At 47.8% G+C, this 18,123-nt stretch overlaps 1 protein-coding gene across 6 annotated transcripts in view; it reads left to right on the forward strand.

The window, feature by feature from the left end:
* Nucleotides 1–10,164, forward strand: part of ATF6 (activating transcription factor 6) — a 223,077-nt gene extending 212,913 nt beyond the window's left edge. For 3 of the 6 annotated variants that reach the window (XM_045297890.1, XM_045297892.1, XM_045297891.1), the window contains exon 17: nucleotides 5,040–5,600. In XM_045297890.1, coding sequence (XP_045153825.1) covers nucleotides 5,040–5,260 — 221 coding nt within the window. In that variant the 3' untranslated portion in view covers nucleotides 5,261–5,600. The other 3 variants (XM_045297893.1, XM_045297895.1, XM_045297894.1) reach the window with 2 other exon arrangements.
* Nucleotides 10,165–18,123: the final 7,959 nt, after the last annotated feature.

The following is an 18,123-nucleotide window of genomic DNA, read 5'->3' on the forward strand; positions in this document are numbered from 1 at the left end:
TAATGCCGGGGGTTTAAGTGGAGAGAAAATGTTTTGAGAATGATGAGGGCAATGAATGTACAAATGCGTTTTACACAATTGTGTGTACTATTGTGATAAGAGTTGTATGATCCCCTAATAAAATGATTTTTAAAAAATCAACCAAAATAAATAAATAAATTGCAAAGCAGATTTTTCACAATAAAATAATCAACCCGTTTGAAGAAGCACAGGCACATTTTATATAGCTTTTTCTTGTAGCTGTAGCTGTCATTCACAAATGCAACTCAATGCAAGAAGCAAGCCCAGTCTTTCTCCCACGGAGTTTTGAACTACTGGCCATGTGGCCTGCAGCCCAGTGAGGAACCACCACACCACCAGGGCTGTATGGCACCCTTATAATATTTAAGACAAATCTGTTTTGTGTTACGTGTGTGTATCTTTTCCCCTCCTCTCTTCAACTGATTTTCCTCTTTCCCCCTCTCTCCCTTGTCTTCCCTCCCTCTTTGCCTGTAGACACTCCCAGCCCTAAATCTCCCCGCTTTGGGAAACTCGGCATTTCATTTCTTTTTGTCAAGCGCAGACGTGGCAGTTGCTAGGAACTGTTTTCCCTGCATGTGTTCTCTCTTCTGTCTCAAGAACGACTTCAAGCTGGAAGCACATCATGTGTTTCCATCTGCAGCACAATTGTGACTCACTCTCTCGCTGTTCTTCCCAGCACATGAGCAAGTACCCACGCTCCTGGACGTTTCACCCACCTCAAGCTTTGCCAAGCATTTTTGTAAAAGGAGCCAAATCTCCTTTATTGACACAGTTCAATATTAGCACATACGCATACTGATTATAAAGTGGAAGATCAATATTGGTATGCCCAAGGACATGGGGAAAGAAGCCCCGGTGATATAGTGGTTATACATTGGGCTGCTGACCATTAATAGGTCAGCAGTTCGACACCACCAGCCACTCCTTGAGAGAAAGATGAGACTTTCTATTTCCTAAAGACTTACAGTCTCGGAAACCCACAGGGGCAGTTCTGCCCTGCCCGGTAGCGTTGCCATGAAGCAGAAATGACAGGACGGCCGTGGGTTTGGTTCTGGTTTAAGGATGTTATATGGGCCTTAAAGGATTCATAGAATTGGACTGTGTGGAGGAGAGGAGAAAGAGCTTTCTGTGCCCCAAGCAGAGATACAAAACATGGCATTTTAAGCCGGTCAAAACCGGGATTCGGGGTCAAAATGGTAAGGGATAAGATTGGTGAGGCATGTAGCATGTAGTTTCTGAAATTTATGGAAGCCATGGCAGAAATGTGACATTTACCACTGCACGGTTTGCTATACGCCCACCTCCTCCCTTCCCTTCTGGTTTTCTGTTTGTTTGTTCTCATTAAAGTTCTCTTTTATGGGCCGTGAGTGGGTAGGTTTTTATCTACCTCCCATTCCCCACCCTACCCCACTCCAGACACACACACACACACACACACAAACACACCCCACCCTACCCCACTCCACACACACACACACACACACACACACACACACACACACACACACACATCACCGCCACCACCCCTGCTCCCCTCCCAGTCCCTGGGATCCAGGCACAGATCTGAGATCTGACAGTCTGGCTTGTGCCCCAACCCAGCTGACAGAGCAAACACACCTCATTTTATGATTAATAACTGATTCTGGGAGGAAATCAACTGTATCATGTTGGCTTCTTTGCAAAGCGTTGGTCAAGTCTTGTCACATTTTCAAATTAAATTTTATGTGAAGCTTTTGGATGTTTGTTTCTGCTTATGGTCAAGGTTTGTGTGTTAGTCATCTCCCAGCTTGATTGGCCTAGCAGCGTCTTGGCAGGCCGTCATCAGTCAGTTATTGTGTGTTTACAGGCGACTCAGAATTCCACACTGCCTAGAGTTTTTCCACCACCAACGTCCAGATACTTCCTGGCTTCCCCAACCCTTCGGAGCAGACAGAATCACAGCTTCGTGCTCGTGTTTAAAATCATTTTAAGCCATCTCTTTTCCTTTTAATTTGCTGCATTTACTTAGAATTTGAGGTGCTCGCCTGTCGCTGCTTTTCTTCCCTCTGACACCCAGCGGTGTTTCATCTTCCCTCTTTATTTTGCAAGGCCCCAGACCTAGTAAGACAGCAGCCCGTGAATATGTATACCACTCGTGATCAATGCGGGAGGGCGAGCATCTCTCGTCCCCACCTTCCTGGGTCCCATTTCGCCAAATTGCCCTTGTCATTTTTCATTAGGTATACATTTGCAAGATCAGCTGAGCATTCTTTTCACATAACGCACTGGGAACAGCTCCGGCTGGTGTTTACATGTTCCCTCCTGTCAGAAAACCCATGGGCATTCGTGTTTTCTCTCTGTACCAGGGCCTGGCCCTCTGACCCAGAAAGCCAAGTGCTCCCTCAGGGAAAGCAGGCAGTTGGTCGTCAGCTCCAATCATCTCTGCCCTTGCTCTCCGTCCTACCCAGACCACCACATTCCCGTTCCTCAGGGAGAGCCTGCTCTGTTGTTTTTGGGTAGGGAGCAGATTATAGGCTGCAGTTGAAGATGCCCTTTACAGGGCCAGTCGTTATGAACAGAGCTGCAAGCCTTCACGTAAAGGCTGGCCAGCGTTCCGCCCACCAGTCATCAATCACTCTGTTGCTCAGGCTGCCCTCCTATCAGTAAAACCATTAGAGCAGCGGTTCTCAACCTGTGGGTTGCGGCCCCTTTAGGGGTCGAATGACCCTTTCACAGGGGTAACGGTAGCAAAACGACAGTAATGAAGTAGCAACAAGAATAATTTTATGACTGGGGTCACCACCACATGAGGAATTGTATTAGAGGGTCGCGGCATTAGGAAGGTTGAGAACCACTGTGTTAGAGCGTCCTCACTAACCACCCAAACAGCTTCGTCCTGATGGGCCTCAATAACTGTTTTGTACGGTCCCACGGAGTGGCCTAAGAGTGTCGCCATGTCCATTTAACTACTTTGTATTGGAATTCTTCAGGCTACTTCAGGTCAGCTAGACCATCCGAGGGGGTCTCCCAACCTGCATGGATAAAGGGAATGGAAAGTGGAGTGTTTCCAGTGAACGTCTGGAAGCCCCTTCTGTCTGCCTGGAGTCTTCCTTGTTGGGCTTAAGATGGCAGTGCCATCCAGCAGTGGGTAGGCATTCCTGAGTGTCAGAATCCAGCTGCTGCGTTCGTTTCCCTCAAAATGCCTGAGCTTTGACTCCTGCTCTTTGCATCCCTTCTGGATGCCAGCGGCCTTAAAGAACTCCAGTTACCAGGGTAAACATGGCCGGCGCGGGCTCTAATGACCTCTGCAGGTGGTTTGGGCTGAGAGAACCCAGTCTGGGTCTTAAACGCTCATCTGGATTCTGAGTTAATCCAGGAAAGCAGTAAAAATTAGTAATGTGTATTGCATGTCCCTGGTCCATGTGTTTTCCATTATCTGCTCTTCTGTGCCACAACACATGCGCAAGCAGACGGGCCTTCAGTTTTTCTGAACTGGAGAGAGAGCCCGGGGTTCCAACGGGAAATGGCTAGCATGGCGCCTCTACACCGGAACTCAGTCACATGTTCTGAATGAAATGGCTCCAAACACATTAGCAGGTTGCTTTTCTTCTAGCTCCGACGTTTTGGAAAGCATTTGAGAGGAAATGTATTTTTTCGTCAAACTTCTGGGCATCTGATCTAATTCTCTAAGCTAAGCAAATGATTTCCTAGCCATTGCAGAGGGCAGGGCTTGCCACAACGGAGTTCAAGTTTCCGGAGGAACGTCTTTACAGAACGGCCTCACAGGCTTAGTTACTGTGCAGCAACCACCAGCTGTTCTTCATCTGCACGAAGCCTGGAAAAGGAGGAAATTAGCTTAAATCCTAAGTGAAGAGATTTACAGGACTTGAAATGGGAAATTTATCATCAATGGAAACTATTTTAAGCGTTGAAGTAGAAAGTGATCAATAGACATGGAAGGATTATGTCTTCCGTTGGCTTTAAAATAGATAGCTTCAGCATCTGCTCAGGATACTTATAGTTGATAGTTAATAGATCGTTAGATCAGACAAGTATTTCCTGATGTTTTAGGGGTCTCTGAACTGTCTCTTCCACAAAAACACACATGCAAATAAAATTCTGCATATAATTTTGGGAGAACTTCGGGGACTCCCTGACACCTATGAATTAGACCCTAGGTTAAGACACCCTGTATCAGATGCTCTCTACAATCTTTCATAGAGTCATAATTGAGCAGCTTCACAGCTCAGTTTTCCCAAACATAACAAAAGAATCGAAAGATCAAATGTCAAACTTTGGATTTTCTGTCTCCAGATTTACAGTGTTTGGCTTGCACAATGTCAACACAAAAGAGAGGCTAATGGAATGGTTAGAGTTTGCCTTTGGAATCCAGTTCTTTGCCGTAGCAAAGCCGGGCGTTTGATCTCTCTCCTCTCCTTAAACAGGCCAGGCCTTCGCCAGCAACTGCTCTTTCAGGTCCCCCCCGCCCAGCTCCTCGCTCGAAAGTGCAAACTGAAACACCCGCTTGAGTGCCCCGCATCCCACCAGTTCACACGTTGTCTTGTCTGTCACTGGGATCGGGGTTGTGTTTGAAAAGCTTTACCTATTTATTATCATCTCACCAGCTTTGTTTCACTTTCGGAAAATGACCACCCAGAATTACAAATGAGGGAAGAGTGTGACTCTCCTTAAATGAAAGAGTTTTTGCTGTTTTAGGCAGTAGGCTTAGAGTGTAGTTATGTGTCTGTATGGTGTGTCTGATTAGCACTCTGCTGCCAACCAAAAGGTTTGAGGTTCAAATCTACCCAGAGGTACTTCAGAAGAAAGACCCTCCGTGGTGATTTGCTTCTTAAAAATCAGGTACCGAAAGCCCCGTGGAGTGCAGGTCATCTCTGACCCACACAAAGATGTCATATATCAGAATCTAGTCCATGGCAAGTGGTTTTCTGGGCCGGTGTATTTAAATTGGGATAATGAATGACCACATCTTTGTTAAGCATCAACTTCATATGCTTTTCCTGTTCCCTTCTGAAAATAAGCCTTTAGTTTACCTGCAAGTCCTAGACTGCACTCCCTTTACTTCCGAACTGGAAATGCCTTCATCTCTCTCCTGGAATCAAGCACTCTGGAACTAAAGAGGACTGCCGCCCGGAAGGGAAGTGGTGGTGGTGTCAGGTGTGTAAGCTGGTCAGTCATGAACAGGGCTGTACCCTCCGAAGGCACACCCATGCATTTGAAGTTGGGAATCTCAGTAAAGTGAGAACTGTGCTGATGAATCGGCCCCATCTTGGCCCAGGGCTCCTTGTCATTCCCGTGGTGCGGAGCCTCGACAGTGGTTCTTTCCCATCGCTGAAGGGCAAGATGGCTTCTTACCCCTTCTACTACCCAGTGGCCTCCTCCCTCTCGAGTCCCATTTGCCCTCCCCTTGGTGATGGACTGTGGGGAAAGAGTAAGAGACAGACACCATGTCTGTGATATGAACTCCAACAGTGCAGTGGTTCTCGCCCTTACCAAGCCAATGAGGGCTGTCCTTATGTCCTCCCGAGACTGACGCTTCTGACAGAGACACGCACCTGTTCTGTTGACCTCTAACTGTGTGTCTTCTCCGCAGAGAACGTGATCAACGGGCAGGACTACGAAGTGATGATGCAGATTGACTGCCAGGTGATGGACACCAGGATCCTGCATATCAAAAGCTCATCTGTTCCCCCGTACCTCCGAGATCAGCAGAGGAATCAAACCAGCACCTTCTATGGCTCCCCTCCCGTGGCCACGGAGGCCACGCACACAGTCCGCACCCTCCCAGAGTCGTTGCAGTAGGGCGCTGGGGTCCCTCTGGGAAACTAAGAGTGGCATTCCACCAGACCCATGGCGGCTGGGAGAAACGGGTCTTTCCGCCTTGTCAGCGGTCAGCTGACGACTGCCTGGCTCCACAGGGCAGAAAGAGAGAGAACGCTTTGTTCTTCACCGTCCGCCCGTCAACTTGGAAGGCACTGGAGTTCAGAAACAAGTAAACAGCATCTCTCCTGGGGCGAATTCCGCCCTACCTTCTCTTGTGTTACCTGGGGTCCATGGTTTTCCCCTCTGCCTTTGTAAGCTGCTTGGCCCTCTGCCTTGGTTTTTGTGTTTTATCTAAAGTGTCATCTTCTTTCAGATTCCACCACCCCTCAACCATTTTACTTATTGATAACCGTGGTTTTCATTTAAACCGCAGCTGAGCTCAAGTGCTCTGGAGCGTCCACCGATTGGATTTGGTGTTCCTTTAATGTAACCCCCCTCTGGGAAGTGCATTTCAAACCCACAAAACCCCCAAAAAAGTACCCCCCCAAAGAGTCTAAGTAATCTGGAGCTGTAAGTAAAAGAGGAAACCTCCCATTGGTCAAGTTGACTGGCATTTGTGGCTCACCTCTCAGGCTGCTGTGGGAAAAGGGCAAATAGCAAAGTTGGGAGAATGGACTGGAAAGGAAGGGTTCGTGGTGGGCTTTGAAAAGGAGATGGCTCCATGAACACATGTGTTTAAAACATGGGGCGTTGATCTGCATTTGCATGCACAGAAAGACCAAGACCACAGCACTGGTGAGGAGGCAGAAGCGGCGGGAGGGCTCCAGGACGTGGTCATCTGTGCTTTGCACACTGTTCATTGGCCGCCTCTTTAACCACCGCACAAGCGGGTTTGGAGTCAGCCCTGTACTCCCCTCTGACCTCAGGAAACCCCCCACCCCCCACCCCAGCCCCTCAGGACCGCGCTTCTCTCTCTGATGGCCGCCAAGGAGTAGTGGGCCCGAGCCAAACGAAGCTGTGGCCATGGCTCGTAGGCAGTGGCAACACGGGTGCCCCCACCCTGCCCCCTTCTGCTGGGACCACCAGGAGTTATCACAGAAGATGCCAACAAGGTGTGCACAGAGTGGTCATGAGCGGAGAGGCCTCCTCTGCGCTGCACTGAGTGGCCCAACAAGACCTGTTGTGTGGACCCCTGCTCTCTAGCCCTTTACTTCTCCTTCTGAGCCCTCCACCCTCTCCTCGTCCTGTGCGTCAGTCATGTCCTGCTAGCCCTCTGTACTGCCTCTGTCAGCAGATGGAACATGGGGTTGAAGGTCAAGGAGGAGTCACACAACCAAAGAGCAGGCGGTTCTAGAAGGACCGGGCAGGTGCTTTGGCTGTGCTGTGCCCACAAAGTATGACCTGATGCAGCCAGGAGGCCGCACCTTCTCTTGCCACTGCTGACCCTTCTGCCCACTGCCATTTGTTCCTGAGGACGACGTGCTCTTTCTGGCAAGAGGGAAGAAGATTCCTTCCCGGCCTCCCCCCAGAAAGTGTCAGGAGTACAAGTGCAGAGTATTCTTTTTGTCATTGCTATCAAAACTCTCACTGATGGCTTGGCACAGTAAGAGTTTGGGTTGTAAAGTGTCTTCCACCAAGCCTGTGGGAAGCGGGAAGCTGCTGTGCTAGACTGAGAAATGACGCTTCCCCTTTGGCTTAATTTGGGGAGCAGGACTGCTTTTGGAAGAATTGCAGCTGAGAGGTTTTTTTTCGGGGAGGCGTGTATATATTTTTTTAATTTATTAATTTTTGAAATGGGATTGTGCACACTTGTAAGAAAAGGAGAGACTCCTGGGGGAGGGCCCCCTGCCCGTGGTGGCCGGCCTTGTGCTCTCGGGGATGACAATACCACACTGCTAGCAGGTGCTGGTGCAGACACGTCCAGCATTTTATACTTACTGTGAGTGAGTGAGTGGGTGTTTCTCCGTGCTAACTACTGAGTGAGAAGTTCAGAGCTTCTTCCCTTGGGGGTAACACGCCCACCTGCAGCCCGGCAATACAGGGACCCAAAGTTCAGCATTGGCAAAAGAATCGGTCTTGGAACAAATGTTTTTTGCTTGCCATTCTCACTGTAGAAACTTTACATTAGATTGTTGAGTGGAATTTATGTGCTCACAAGTTTTAAAAAAAATCCCTGTGATTATGAAAGCTTTGAGCATCTTCTAACTTTTTATTTATTTTTAAGACTACAAACTCTAACACAAAGCTTTTGTTTCTTTGCCACTTCGTGTTAAGCAAGTAGCATGGAGGGTTTTGAAAGCAACAGTGCCATATGAGTCATTCTGCTGATTAAACAAGGGACTTGCGATTCAAATAGATTTTTCCAATTTTTTTTTCCATTTTGAAAGAGAGTCCTGGTTAAAGCTCCTTGCCCATTTCTTGCTGCTGGGTGCCCATCCCAGCAGCCTCAGCAGTGAGATTCGGGTAAGGCCCTACTGCTGTGGTGTTGAGAGTGAATAATGCCAGAATTCGCTTCCCCTTTTGCGACACTCATGCTTGAGCCATTTTGTGATACTTGCTGTTTGGAGTGCGCTCCCTACCCCCAAATTCAGTTTGTGAAAGAGCCAGACACATTACAAAGCTGGGAGAGAGGGATGTGACGTTTGTATTTGACTTGCTAACAACATATTGGAGGCAACCACTTTACACTGCCTGAAAGACAGAGTGAGACTGGAAGCCCACTCTCAGTCTGACCTCGAGGGCACTTCTACCCAGGAAAGCCCGCTGCCCGGTGCGGCCTGGTAGGCTGCTTCCGCTCCCTGCGGCGGGCCTGTAGGAACTGAGCTGCAAGGGTGACCTTGCCGTACCATGCGCAGTTTGATGAGCACCACGGCTCTCGTCAGAATCCAGAGGAGCTCATTACCATCCATCCGTGGAGGGACTCCTTAGCCATTACTGAATGAAATAAAAATCCTTTACCGAAACGAGGATTTCCACAGCCCTGCGTCATTTTCATCTCCAAGCAATAGAATCAGTCCTCTAATGTGAAGACAATGTATAACATTTATTTTAAAAAGGAGAGGAAAGCCTAAAAGAGAATGAAATGCAGAATATTTTCATTCCTGTTCCTGATAACATCTTTAGGAGGAGGGAAATTCCTGGATGGTTTTAGGCTTTTTTCGCCCCTCCAGAGGTGGAGGGGTTGCGATGGATTTGTCCTTCCCTAAAAACCCTCCCAAGAGGCCGCTGGATCCCTAAGATTACTATGCACATAAAGCAACTCTCCTCTGCGGCTTTCTCACACCTGGAAAAAAAGAATCGAGAATGTGCGCTGTGATAACTTAAAACTGAAATCAAAGTGTATTTGGGATAAGACTAGAACTTTGAGCTGGTGGTCCTGGCATCTGCGTTATGTGCCCTGTGCATTGGAAGGTGTGAAATTAAGACGGGGCTGATGTGAGAAGCTGGTCCTCTGTCACGTAGTGGGCACCATTCTCAGCAACTGGTTGACAAACTGTAAAGGCATTCTTTGTATCAATAGGCTTGGGAGCCAAGAAGAATATAAAGATCCACAAGCACCATTTCTTGTGCCATTTGCCTTGTGGACAAGTGTGATTAGTTAAGTGAATGAACCAGGAAACTTGGCATTCTACCCAGGATACTAATCCCAAATGGAGATGAGCCCACTGCAAGTCCATTCTAAGACCCTCTGCCCGTGGGATTCCCAGACTGTAGCCCTTGATGGAAGCCGACTGCCACATCTGTTGGCATTTGGCGGGTGGGTTCACACCACAGACCTTTCATTTAGCTGCAAGCACTTTATCCACCGCCCCACCAGGCGCCTCAGATCAAGATGAGTGGGTTGATTTTCAGATGTATGCAGAGGGTCGTCACAAAGTTTGTGGGAAGCTCCCATTATCATTTAATTCTATTTTTCCATGAGCCTTTTGAAGCTCCCTTGTATATTAGGCCATTTTACATCTCACTCGGTCAGTCATTTCCAGGGCAGTCACCAGGAGAGAGGTTCTTCCTAAATCAGGTCTTTCAATGAAAACTATGCACCCTTCCTGGCCTTAGAGAGCTTCCTCCCACGAAGGTGGTTTTCATTAGGTTGGCTAGTCAGTGGGGCTCAGGCCAATGGGGCCTCGGCTGTGGAGTAGGGGGGCCTCGGGAAATGCTTGTGTTATCAGGAGTATTGCTTCCCCGGGAGTGCTCGCTAAGGTGGTACCCTCTGTGTGCTAAGAAGGTGGTAAAGATTTTCAGGAAAGATGTACCACTCTTGCCTTTAACGTTTGTTGGTTTGAAATGCATAAGGAAATGCTACACACAGTTGGATCCTTGCAAGCAACTCCTTATGATGCGAGACCTATTCTTTGTCTATCAAATAAAGAGTTTTTAACCTTGCCTTGTGTTGCTTTCTATATAGAAAATCCCCAGATGAATCTTCAATCTTTAGTCATTCTCGCTGACTGCCATCAGGTCATTGCTGACTCTTAGAGACCCCATAGGACAGGGTAGAACTGCCTCTGTGGGTTTCCAAGACACCAACTTTTAAAAATTCATTTTATTGGGGGCTCGTACAACTGATCACAATCCATTCACATCTTACACTGTCCAATGTCTCCCTTTACCCACTTTTAGGGGGTTATATGTAGATCATTGTGATCGGTTCCCCCTTTCTCCCCCACCTTCCCTTTCCCCTCCTGGTATCACTACTCATTATTGGTCCTGAAGATTTTATCTGTCCTGGATTCCCAGTGTTTCCAGTTCTTGTCTGTACCAGTATACATCCTCTGGTCTAGCCGGATTTGTAAGGTAGAATTGGGATCATGATAGTGGGGGGAAGGGGAAGCATTAAAGAACTAGAGAAAAGTTGGGTGTTTCATCGTTGCTATACTGTACCTTCACTGGCTCATCTCCCCGCAACCCTTCTGTAAGGGGATATCCAGTTGCTTATATATAGGCTTTGGGTCTCTACTCCACACTCCCTCACATTCACATGGATAAGATTTTTTGTTCTTTGATGCCTGATCCTGTCAACACCTCATAATCACAGGCTGGTGTGGTTCTTCCATGTGGGCTTTGTTGCTTCTCAGCTAGATGGCCACTTGTTTATCTTCAAGTCTTTAAGACCCCAGACACTATATTTTTTGATAGCTGGGCACCATCAGCTTTCTTCACCACATTTGCTTATGCACCCGCTTTGTCTTCAGCTATCATGTCGGGAAGTTGAGCATCATGGAATGCCAGTTTAATAAAGCCTCATCTTTCTCCTGTGGAGTGGTTGGTGATTTTGAACTGCTTGTCTCGTGGTTAGCAACCTAAAATGTAACCACTATGCCACCAGGACTCAGGAAAAAACTCCATTGTTATCAACTGGATTTCAACTCATAGTGATCCTATAGGGCAGAGTGGGACCGACCGCTCCCTGGGGTTTCCATCTTTGTCCTTTTGAACAGCTAGATTTTGATCCGACAACCTTTTTGTTATTAGCTTAACACCCAACCCACTATGCTACCAGGGGTAATGGGAAGGGAGGCCTAAAATGGTTTTACAAGACAACTGAGCCTTTTTTACTCTTCCCTCCAGCCTGCCTAATTAGAGATGTCCTTTATGGGGTCAAGATGCTTGAATGACAATCTTAATGAACGGAGGGAGGGAAAAATATCTGAAAACTCACACTTTGTCCTCCTGTGTCAGGAATTGGGTTACTCAGTCACACATCCAGCCTCACCAGAAGCCTCTTCCCTGCTCTTCCCTGGCACGTTCACGCTGCATGGAGCCTGTCGCCGCCACAATCTGACCGCAAAAGACCAGCCAGGAGGAGCTAGCGCAGCCACATGCTGAGGACCTAGTGTCTGCCTCAGAAACCGCTGTATGTGCGCTACCTGGATTGTTACAGTCCTCAGCCCTTTTCCTAAGTGGCTGCATAGCTGGTCATAGTGTGGGTGCAGTGGTGACTCAGTGGGAGAATGTTTGCCTTCCATGTAGGAGACACACTCGTACCATCAAGTTGATACTCAGGTTCAACTCCCGGCCAGCAGCTAATTACATGCACACCACCACCACCCCCCGTTTATCAGTGGTGGGTACACAGTATGATGTTGAACAGGTTTCAGCCGAGCTTCTGGAGATGGGCTAGGAAGAAAGGTCCACTAATCCACTTCCAAAATTCACTCAGTGGATCACAGTGGTCCACTCCCCACGTGTTCATGGGAGGACACAGGAATGGACAGCTTTTCACCACAGGCCGGAGGCTGACTACTGCAACTGACACAGGCAATTGAACTTGTGTTGTTTTAGTTGTGGTAAAGATATATGTATACACAAATTACCATTGAAACAGTTTCTTACACGTACAGCTCAATGCCGTGTTCATCGTGTTGGGCAACCACATCACCACTATTCATTTCCGGATTTTCCCATCACCCTTAACAGAAACAATGTGCCCGAGAAGCAATAGCATGCCTCGCTCGCTCGCCCTTCCTCTTGTTCCAGGTAACCACTAATAAACTTTGAGCTGTATGCGTTTCCCTATTCTTTACAAGACTAAGTCAAGAAGTAATGCCCCAAAGTCATAGAAACCTTTATTTTAAAATGTCAAGCTATTGTTTCTCAGCATCACCTGTTTAGGTCTACATACTTCTGAAGGCAATGGCTCCATCCTTAACCCTTTCCTGAAGAATATGTCATACTAAAACAGCAGCACTTATTCCTTTTTACTATGCTTTAAGTTTGGGGAGCAGAAAAATGTCTCGGGGCAAGACCAGTACTGAAGAGTGGGAATGTCATTTCCCACTGAAATTCTCATACGACAATCCGTACCTCAAAGAATGAGCTTGGAAAACACAACTTTCCTGGCCTCTTTGTCACCAATGAGGCCTTCATCATAATGCCCGATGGTTGTCCTGTGTCCTCTGAAAAAGTCTATCGGGATTCCCTGGGGAATCCCCCATAAACGGTGCCATAATCCTCTGAGTTGCCCTCTCTGCCTTGAGTTTCCCTGGCCTTGCAGATCCCCTCAGAAGCTACTGTTTGGGTTAGAGCTTTCGTTCAAGGCACCCTCCTGAGACAAAGGGAAGTGTATTGCTGAGAGACTTGTTTGCAGCTGTCCACTGAGTGCAGAGATGTGTTTAAAATACATTTTCAAAAAAAATACATTTTCATTGGAAGAAACCCATGCATGGATGAACTAGAACCCGAATAGCAAGATTCTTTGCATACCCTCATATTTCATACCAGTAGGACCATACAGTATTTGTCCTTTTGTGAGTAACTTATTCCATTTAGTATAATGCTTTCGAGGATCATCATGTTTGTACATGTATGGAGATTTGAGGAAATGGTGTGGGAACCATGTCATACCTCCTCTGGCTATACAAGGGGAAAGGAGAATCCAAGTCTGTCTGCCCAAGGACAACTGCTCTGAGGCAGAGGTCAGACACACCTCCACCCTCCATCCTTCTTCATCCTCTTCTGACACCAACCATCCCTCCCGTGGCACGCTACTTCTCTGCTGGGCTCCATAATCGATTGCAACAGCCACACAGAACTCACAGTCTTATGATATGGGGGTTTATTTGTGAAGTTCACAGATTACCACAAGTCAGGATCAGAAACAATGAAGGATACAGCCCTTTCATCCACAGTGGTACTCTTCTCAGCCATGTTGGCAACTACTTCTCTCTCTGGTCCTTGGCCTCTCAGCCACGTGGTGCCTTAGCCACTTCACTCTGTCTCATGGTCTCACTGTGGCTCCTCTGCTTGGTCTCATGGTCTTTGCCTGTAGTCCGCTGCCTCTGGTAAGGACCTTCAAGACCTGCTACTTTAGGCAGGGATCTCACACATAATGCTGGTGATTCTTCTTTCTTAGAGGCTGTGGGGTTCCTTTTCTTCCTGCTTCTGCGATGGCTCTTTTATATTCAGAGGGATGTGAGTATAAGAGGAATGTGACCAATCTTCACCACACCTTACTTATCTGCTGCCACCAAATCACTGGGTGGAGTTACAAAGACTATGGATGGAAGAGTCATAGCAAGTGATTCCACGTCACCACAGGAATCATTTTCCTTTATGGCTTAGTATCCCATTAAATGTATGAGGGTGCTTCAAAAAATTCATGGGAAAACAGAGTTAAGAGATAATGGAATTTTTCCACAAACTTTTTGAAGATCCCTGGTATGTACCACATTCTGATGATCTATTCATCCGCTGATGAATATTTAGGTTGTTTACACCTTTCTGCCATTGTGACCTATAGCACATGGGTTCTTAACCTGGTCTTCTGTCCTCCTCCATTATGACTTCAGAGGAGGAGTGGCAGTGATTGCTCTGCCTCCAAGGCCTCCAAGGCCTCCACATTAGGAGCTCACAGCGGACCTCTGGAGCCAGGTGTATAAAGACACAACTACAGTAACATCAAGTACAAAGAAACACAGCCAAATCATAATTGCTTCAGAAAAAAACTAAAGAGATTTATTTAGAAAGTGAGATCCTCTCTTTTGGAAGGCAACCCCACATCGTCTCTGCTCTCAGGGAAGTCAGCAGAGAAGGAGCCACGGGGCAGCGTTGAGCAGCAGAGAAGAGGAGCTGGATCAAGGCCATGTAACTGGAAGCGTGGCTAACCAGTGAGGACGCTCATGAGGAACTGAGCTCCCTGGTGGCAGTATGGTAAAAGAATTTTGACAAAGAACTGGTGGCATTATTGGGCAAGCATTAAACAGCTAATCACAAAGTCAGCAGTTCAAACCCACTACTCATTCCATGGAGGAAGATGAGGCTGTCTGCTTTCATAGGTTTACAACCCTCAGGAATCCTCTCTAGGGCCACTATGAGTTAGAAGTGTGTTCGGTTGGTCTGGGGGATAAATGTGGTGCTAAAATGCAAATCCTGTTCATTGTTCCAAATCTTCAGTAAAAGCCTGTTGCAGCCTTTTGTGAGTAAAATTTGGGGGTGTGAAGGAATGGAGAAGGGGGTTAGTGTGCTCTAGTTAGTGAAGAACGAAGCCTGTCAACAACTGTTAGGTGCCGTTGCATTGGTTGTGATGCTGTGCATAACAATGACCCACTGCCTGGTTCTGTACCCTTCTCACAATGGTTCTTACGGTGGAGCCCACTGGGGCAGCCACTGTGCCAATCCATCTTGTCGAGGGCCTGCCTCTATTTCGCTGCTCCTCTATTTTACCAAGAAGTACTACAATATCATTCACAAACTGAAGAGTCCGTGAAAGCAACAGAAATGAGTAAAGGAAATACAACTCCTCCACACGGTGCTGCCAAAACCTTACGGGATTGTCCACTGGGACTTCCCTGCATCTGGAAATCAGTTCCAGCCAATTGGATCTCAAGGGACAGCCCAGCTGACATCTGGGTTTCACAGTGCACAGTACCATAATGGAGGGTCATACTAGCATGCTCTCTGAAAGTTCTACAGCTACTCTTCTTTTGTTAGAAACTTAGATCACTGCCAATCTCTTGCTTACCATATTTCCCTCCTGCACATCCATTCAGTGTGATCTGTAGAATTGCTGAGAGAGAATCGGTCCCTTCTTTAATCATCAATGTTTATTGGAAACCTTCCTGGGGCAGTCCCTGGAGAAGGATGTCATGTTTGGTAAAGTAGCGGGGGAGGGAAAGAGAAGACCTTGGGCAAGATGGACTGACACAGGGGCTGTATCGCTGGGCTCAAACATAAGAACACTTGTGAGGACTGCACAGGAGTGGGCAGTGTTTCCTTCTGTTGGACACAGGGCCCCGATGGGTTGGAACCAACTCGAAGGCACCGAACAACAACAACAAAGACATTAGCTCATGTAACCTTTACAGCTCCCTCAAAATGCAGAAAATCCATATAACAGATGACAACGTAAGCACAGAGTGATTAAGTAATTTGGACAAGATCTCACAACTAGTACATAGCAGAGCAGAGGTTTGAAGCTGTCCATCTTGATTATGATTCTTCTGTACTACATCATCGCTTCTCCCTTGAAGCCGTAAAGGATGCCCACAGAAGACAAGGTGGAGAGGAAGAAACCTGGCCCAGGGTGTGGATGCATGTTCGTGAAGGAGGGGCAGTAACTAAGATGCACGGGGCAAGAGGGCTGGGGGGTTTCTTGAGGACAACTCATTCCCTCAGGAAAGGCCCGCCCAATGCTGACTGCATGCTGAGGCCCTCCTGGGTTGCCGCCTTGCTTTTCTGTCCCCTTATGATCCTCCAGTTGGACCCACCCAGTGGGGTGAATACAAGCTGTGTCGTCTACTGCTTAAAAGCCCCAAACGTTGCCAACCCTCCCACTCTGCCCATGTCCAAGAGCTCATCCCCCAGGGGCATCCCCTGCCTCCTTTTGTGATCACAGACTCTACCATCCTTGCAAAGGTTGCATTGAAGCATGGACTGCTTGTGTGGACCTGGATGATAAAGAGCTGAGAGATGCTGATATGTGAAGTCTTTCATCTCCAACTTGAAAATTGAAATGCGTCAGTCCAGCACCGAAGGACGTATTTTTAAAACCAATGCAACATACCGTGTGAATAAATGGATCTTCCTGTAAGATAAGCTTTTATCAGTATTACCACTCCCCAAACCTATGCGTTAGATGAGGGGACCTTGTAAACCTGAACTAGACCATATTCGTTCCAGTTGCACAGGCATCGTTCATAGTTCTACAGACATCAACCAGTCACGAAGGAAGACTGGAGAGCATCCACAGCCAGGCCCGCTTCTCCGTTCCTGCCAGGCCTGCTAACTTCCTCCGGGGTCACAGACATCGCTGCCGAGGCACCCCCTGGAGCCTGCATTATTGGGCCACATTCCCCTAGGTAGGCAGTGGGCTAAAGGCTTAAACTTAAACGTTTGCCACCTCTTCTAAATCCTGTACAAACATCACCACTGAGCTATGAGAAACTATGCAGGTGAACCAAAGTCTTTGTCCTCCAAGACATGTGGCTCTCTGTGACCATCCCTCTGTCCCCACAGAGAGTAATTTCCAGAAGAGGGTAAGATTTCTGGTCAACCTAGAGATTAAAATGAACTGGACACAAGCTTTGCGATGGGAGGTTCATTGGTCAGTGTCCGTCGTGGCCACAGAGCTCACCCACTCACTTGGCGGCTGGTCTCAGGGCATAACAGGATGCATTTCGCCACAGTTTATGGTTTCCTGGAGTTGCCAGAATTGTCAGCTGAGCTATTTATTCACATTGAACCAGTATATTGCCCGCTCTGGGATGGAATTCTGTCTCCTCTAGGAGACAGAATGACAGCAGCCCCCACACTCCCAGCCAGACTGTTTCCATTAAATTTCCATTTGGGGAAACTGAAAATTCATCTTAATTTAAACAACACGAGCAGGAAAGACGCTGAAGCATTTAACCTTTTGTTTTAAATCAGCGGTTCTCAACCTGTGGGTCACGACCCCTTTGGGGGTCGAACGACCCTTTCACAGGGATTATCGATCCATAACGGTAGCAAAATGACAGTTATGAAGTAGCAACGGAAATAATTTGATGGTTGGGGGGTCACCACCACATGAGCCACTGTATGAAAGGGTCGCGGCATTAGGAAGGCTGAGAACCGCTGGTTTAAATGGTTGTGTGGGTCGACACCCAGGTGAGCACAGCTGGAAGCACATTCTAACTGGAAGCTGAGTGGGGGTGAATTCCACCTCCCCGAGATTGATAATCTGGTACAAAGCTAGCAGAACAGAATGCCCCGTCCAAGGAAGGAAGCGGTGGGTGTAAATAGAAACGCCGCTTCCATTGCAGCACCTTGTGCTTCTAACGCTTACGCCTCTATAATAACCACTTGTTTCATGCCTGCCATCCTGTAGGACAAGAAGCACCAAGAAGGCCTGGGGCTCCGAGGTGTCTATTTTATTCCGAATAGAGCTAAGGAGAACTGGTGATGTCGTGGTTACATGTGGGGCTAATTGCAAGGTCAACGATTTTAACCTAACAGCCGGTCCGAGGTAGAAAGATGGGGCTTTCTACTCCAGTAAAGAGTTCGTCCAGAAACGCACAGGGGAGTTTATAGGCACCGACTTGATGGCAGTGAGTTTGCTGGTGTTTTTGGAGAGCTTCGGACATGGGGCTTGGGGAATTTCAACTAAATCAATCCTTTTGTGTGGCGTGGAGTTCCTGAGCGTCTCACAAGCTACGAGATACGTTGCTCCGGGGATTTGCGTGGACTGGCTGCCCCACTTGCCGTGAGGATTCATGGAGCGTGCCCGGGGCAGACACACTGCGCAGCCTGCCACGTCCGCGGCCCCATGGCGGAGGAAACCAAATAGAGGCCTGCCTGCCTGCAAAAGGCCAGGCCTTGTCAGGTTTCCCTTTGCCCCCTTTGATTTATTCCCACGCCATTTCCCCC

Source organism: Echinops telfairi, unplaced genomic scaffold, assembly GCF_000313985.2.
Source record: "Echinops telfairi isolate 266 unplaced genomic scaffold, ASM31398v2 ScPeMD7_7424;HRSCAF=8462, whole genome shotgun sequence".
Lineage (NCBI taxonomy): Eukaryota > Metazoa > Chordata > Mammalia > Afrosoricida > Tenrecidae > Echinops > Echinops telfairi.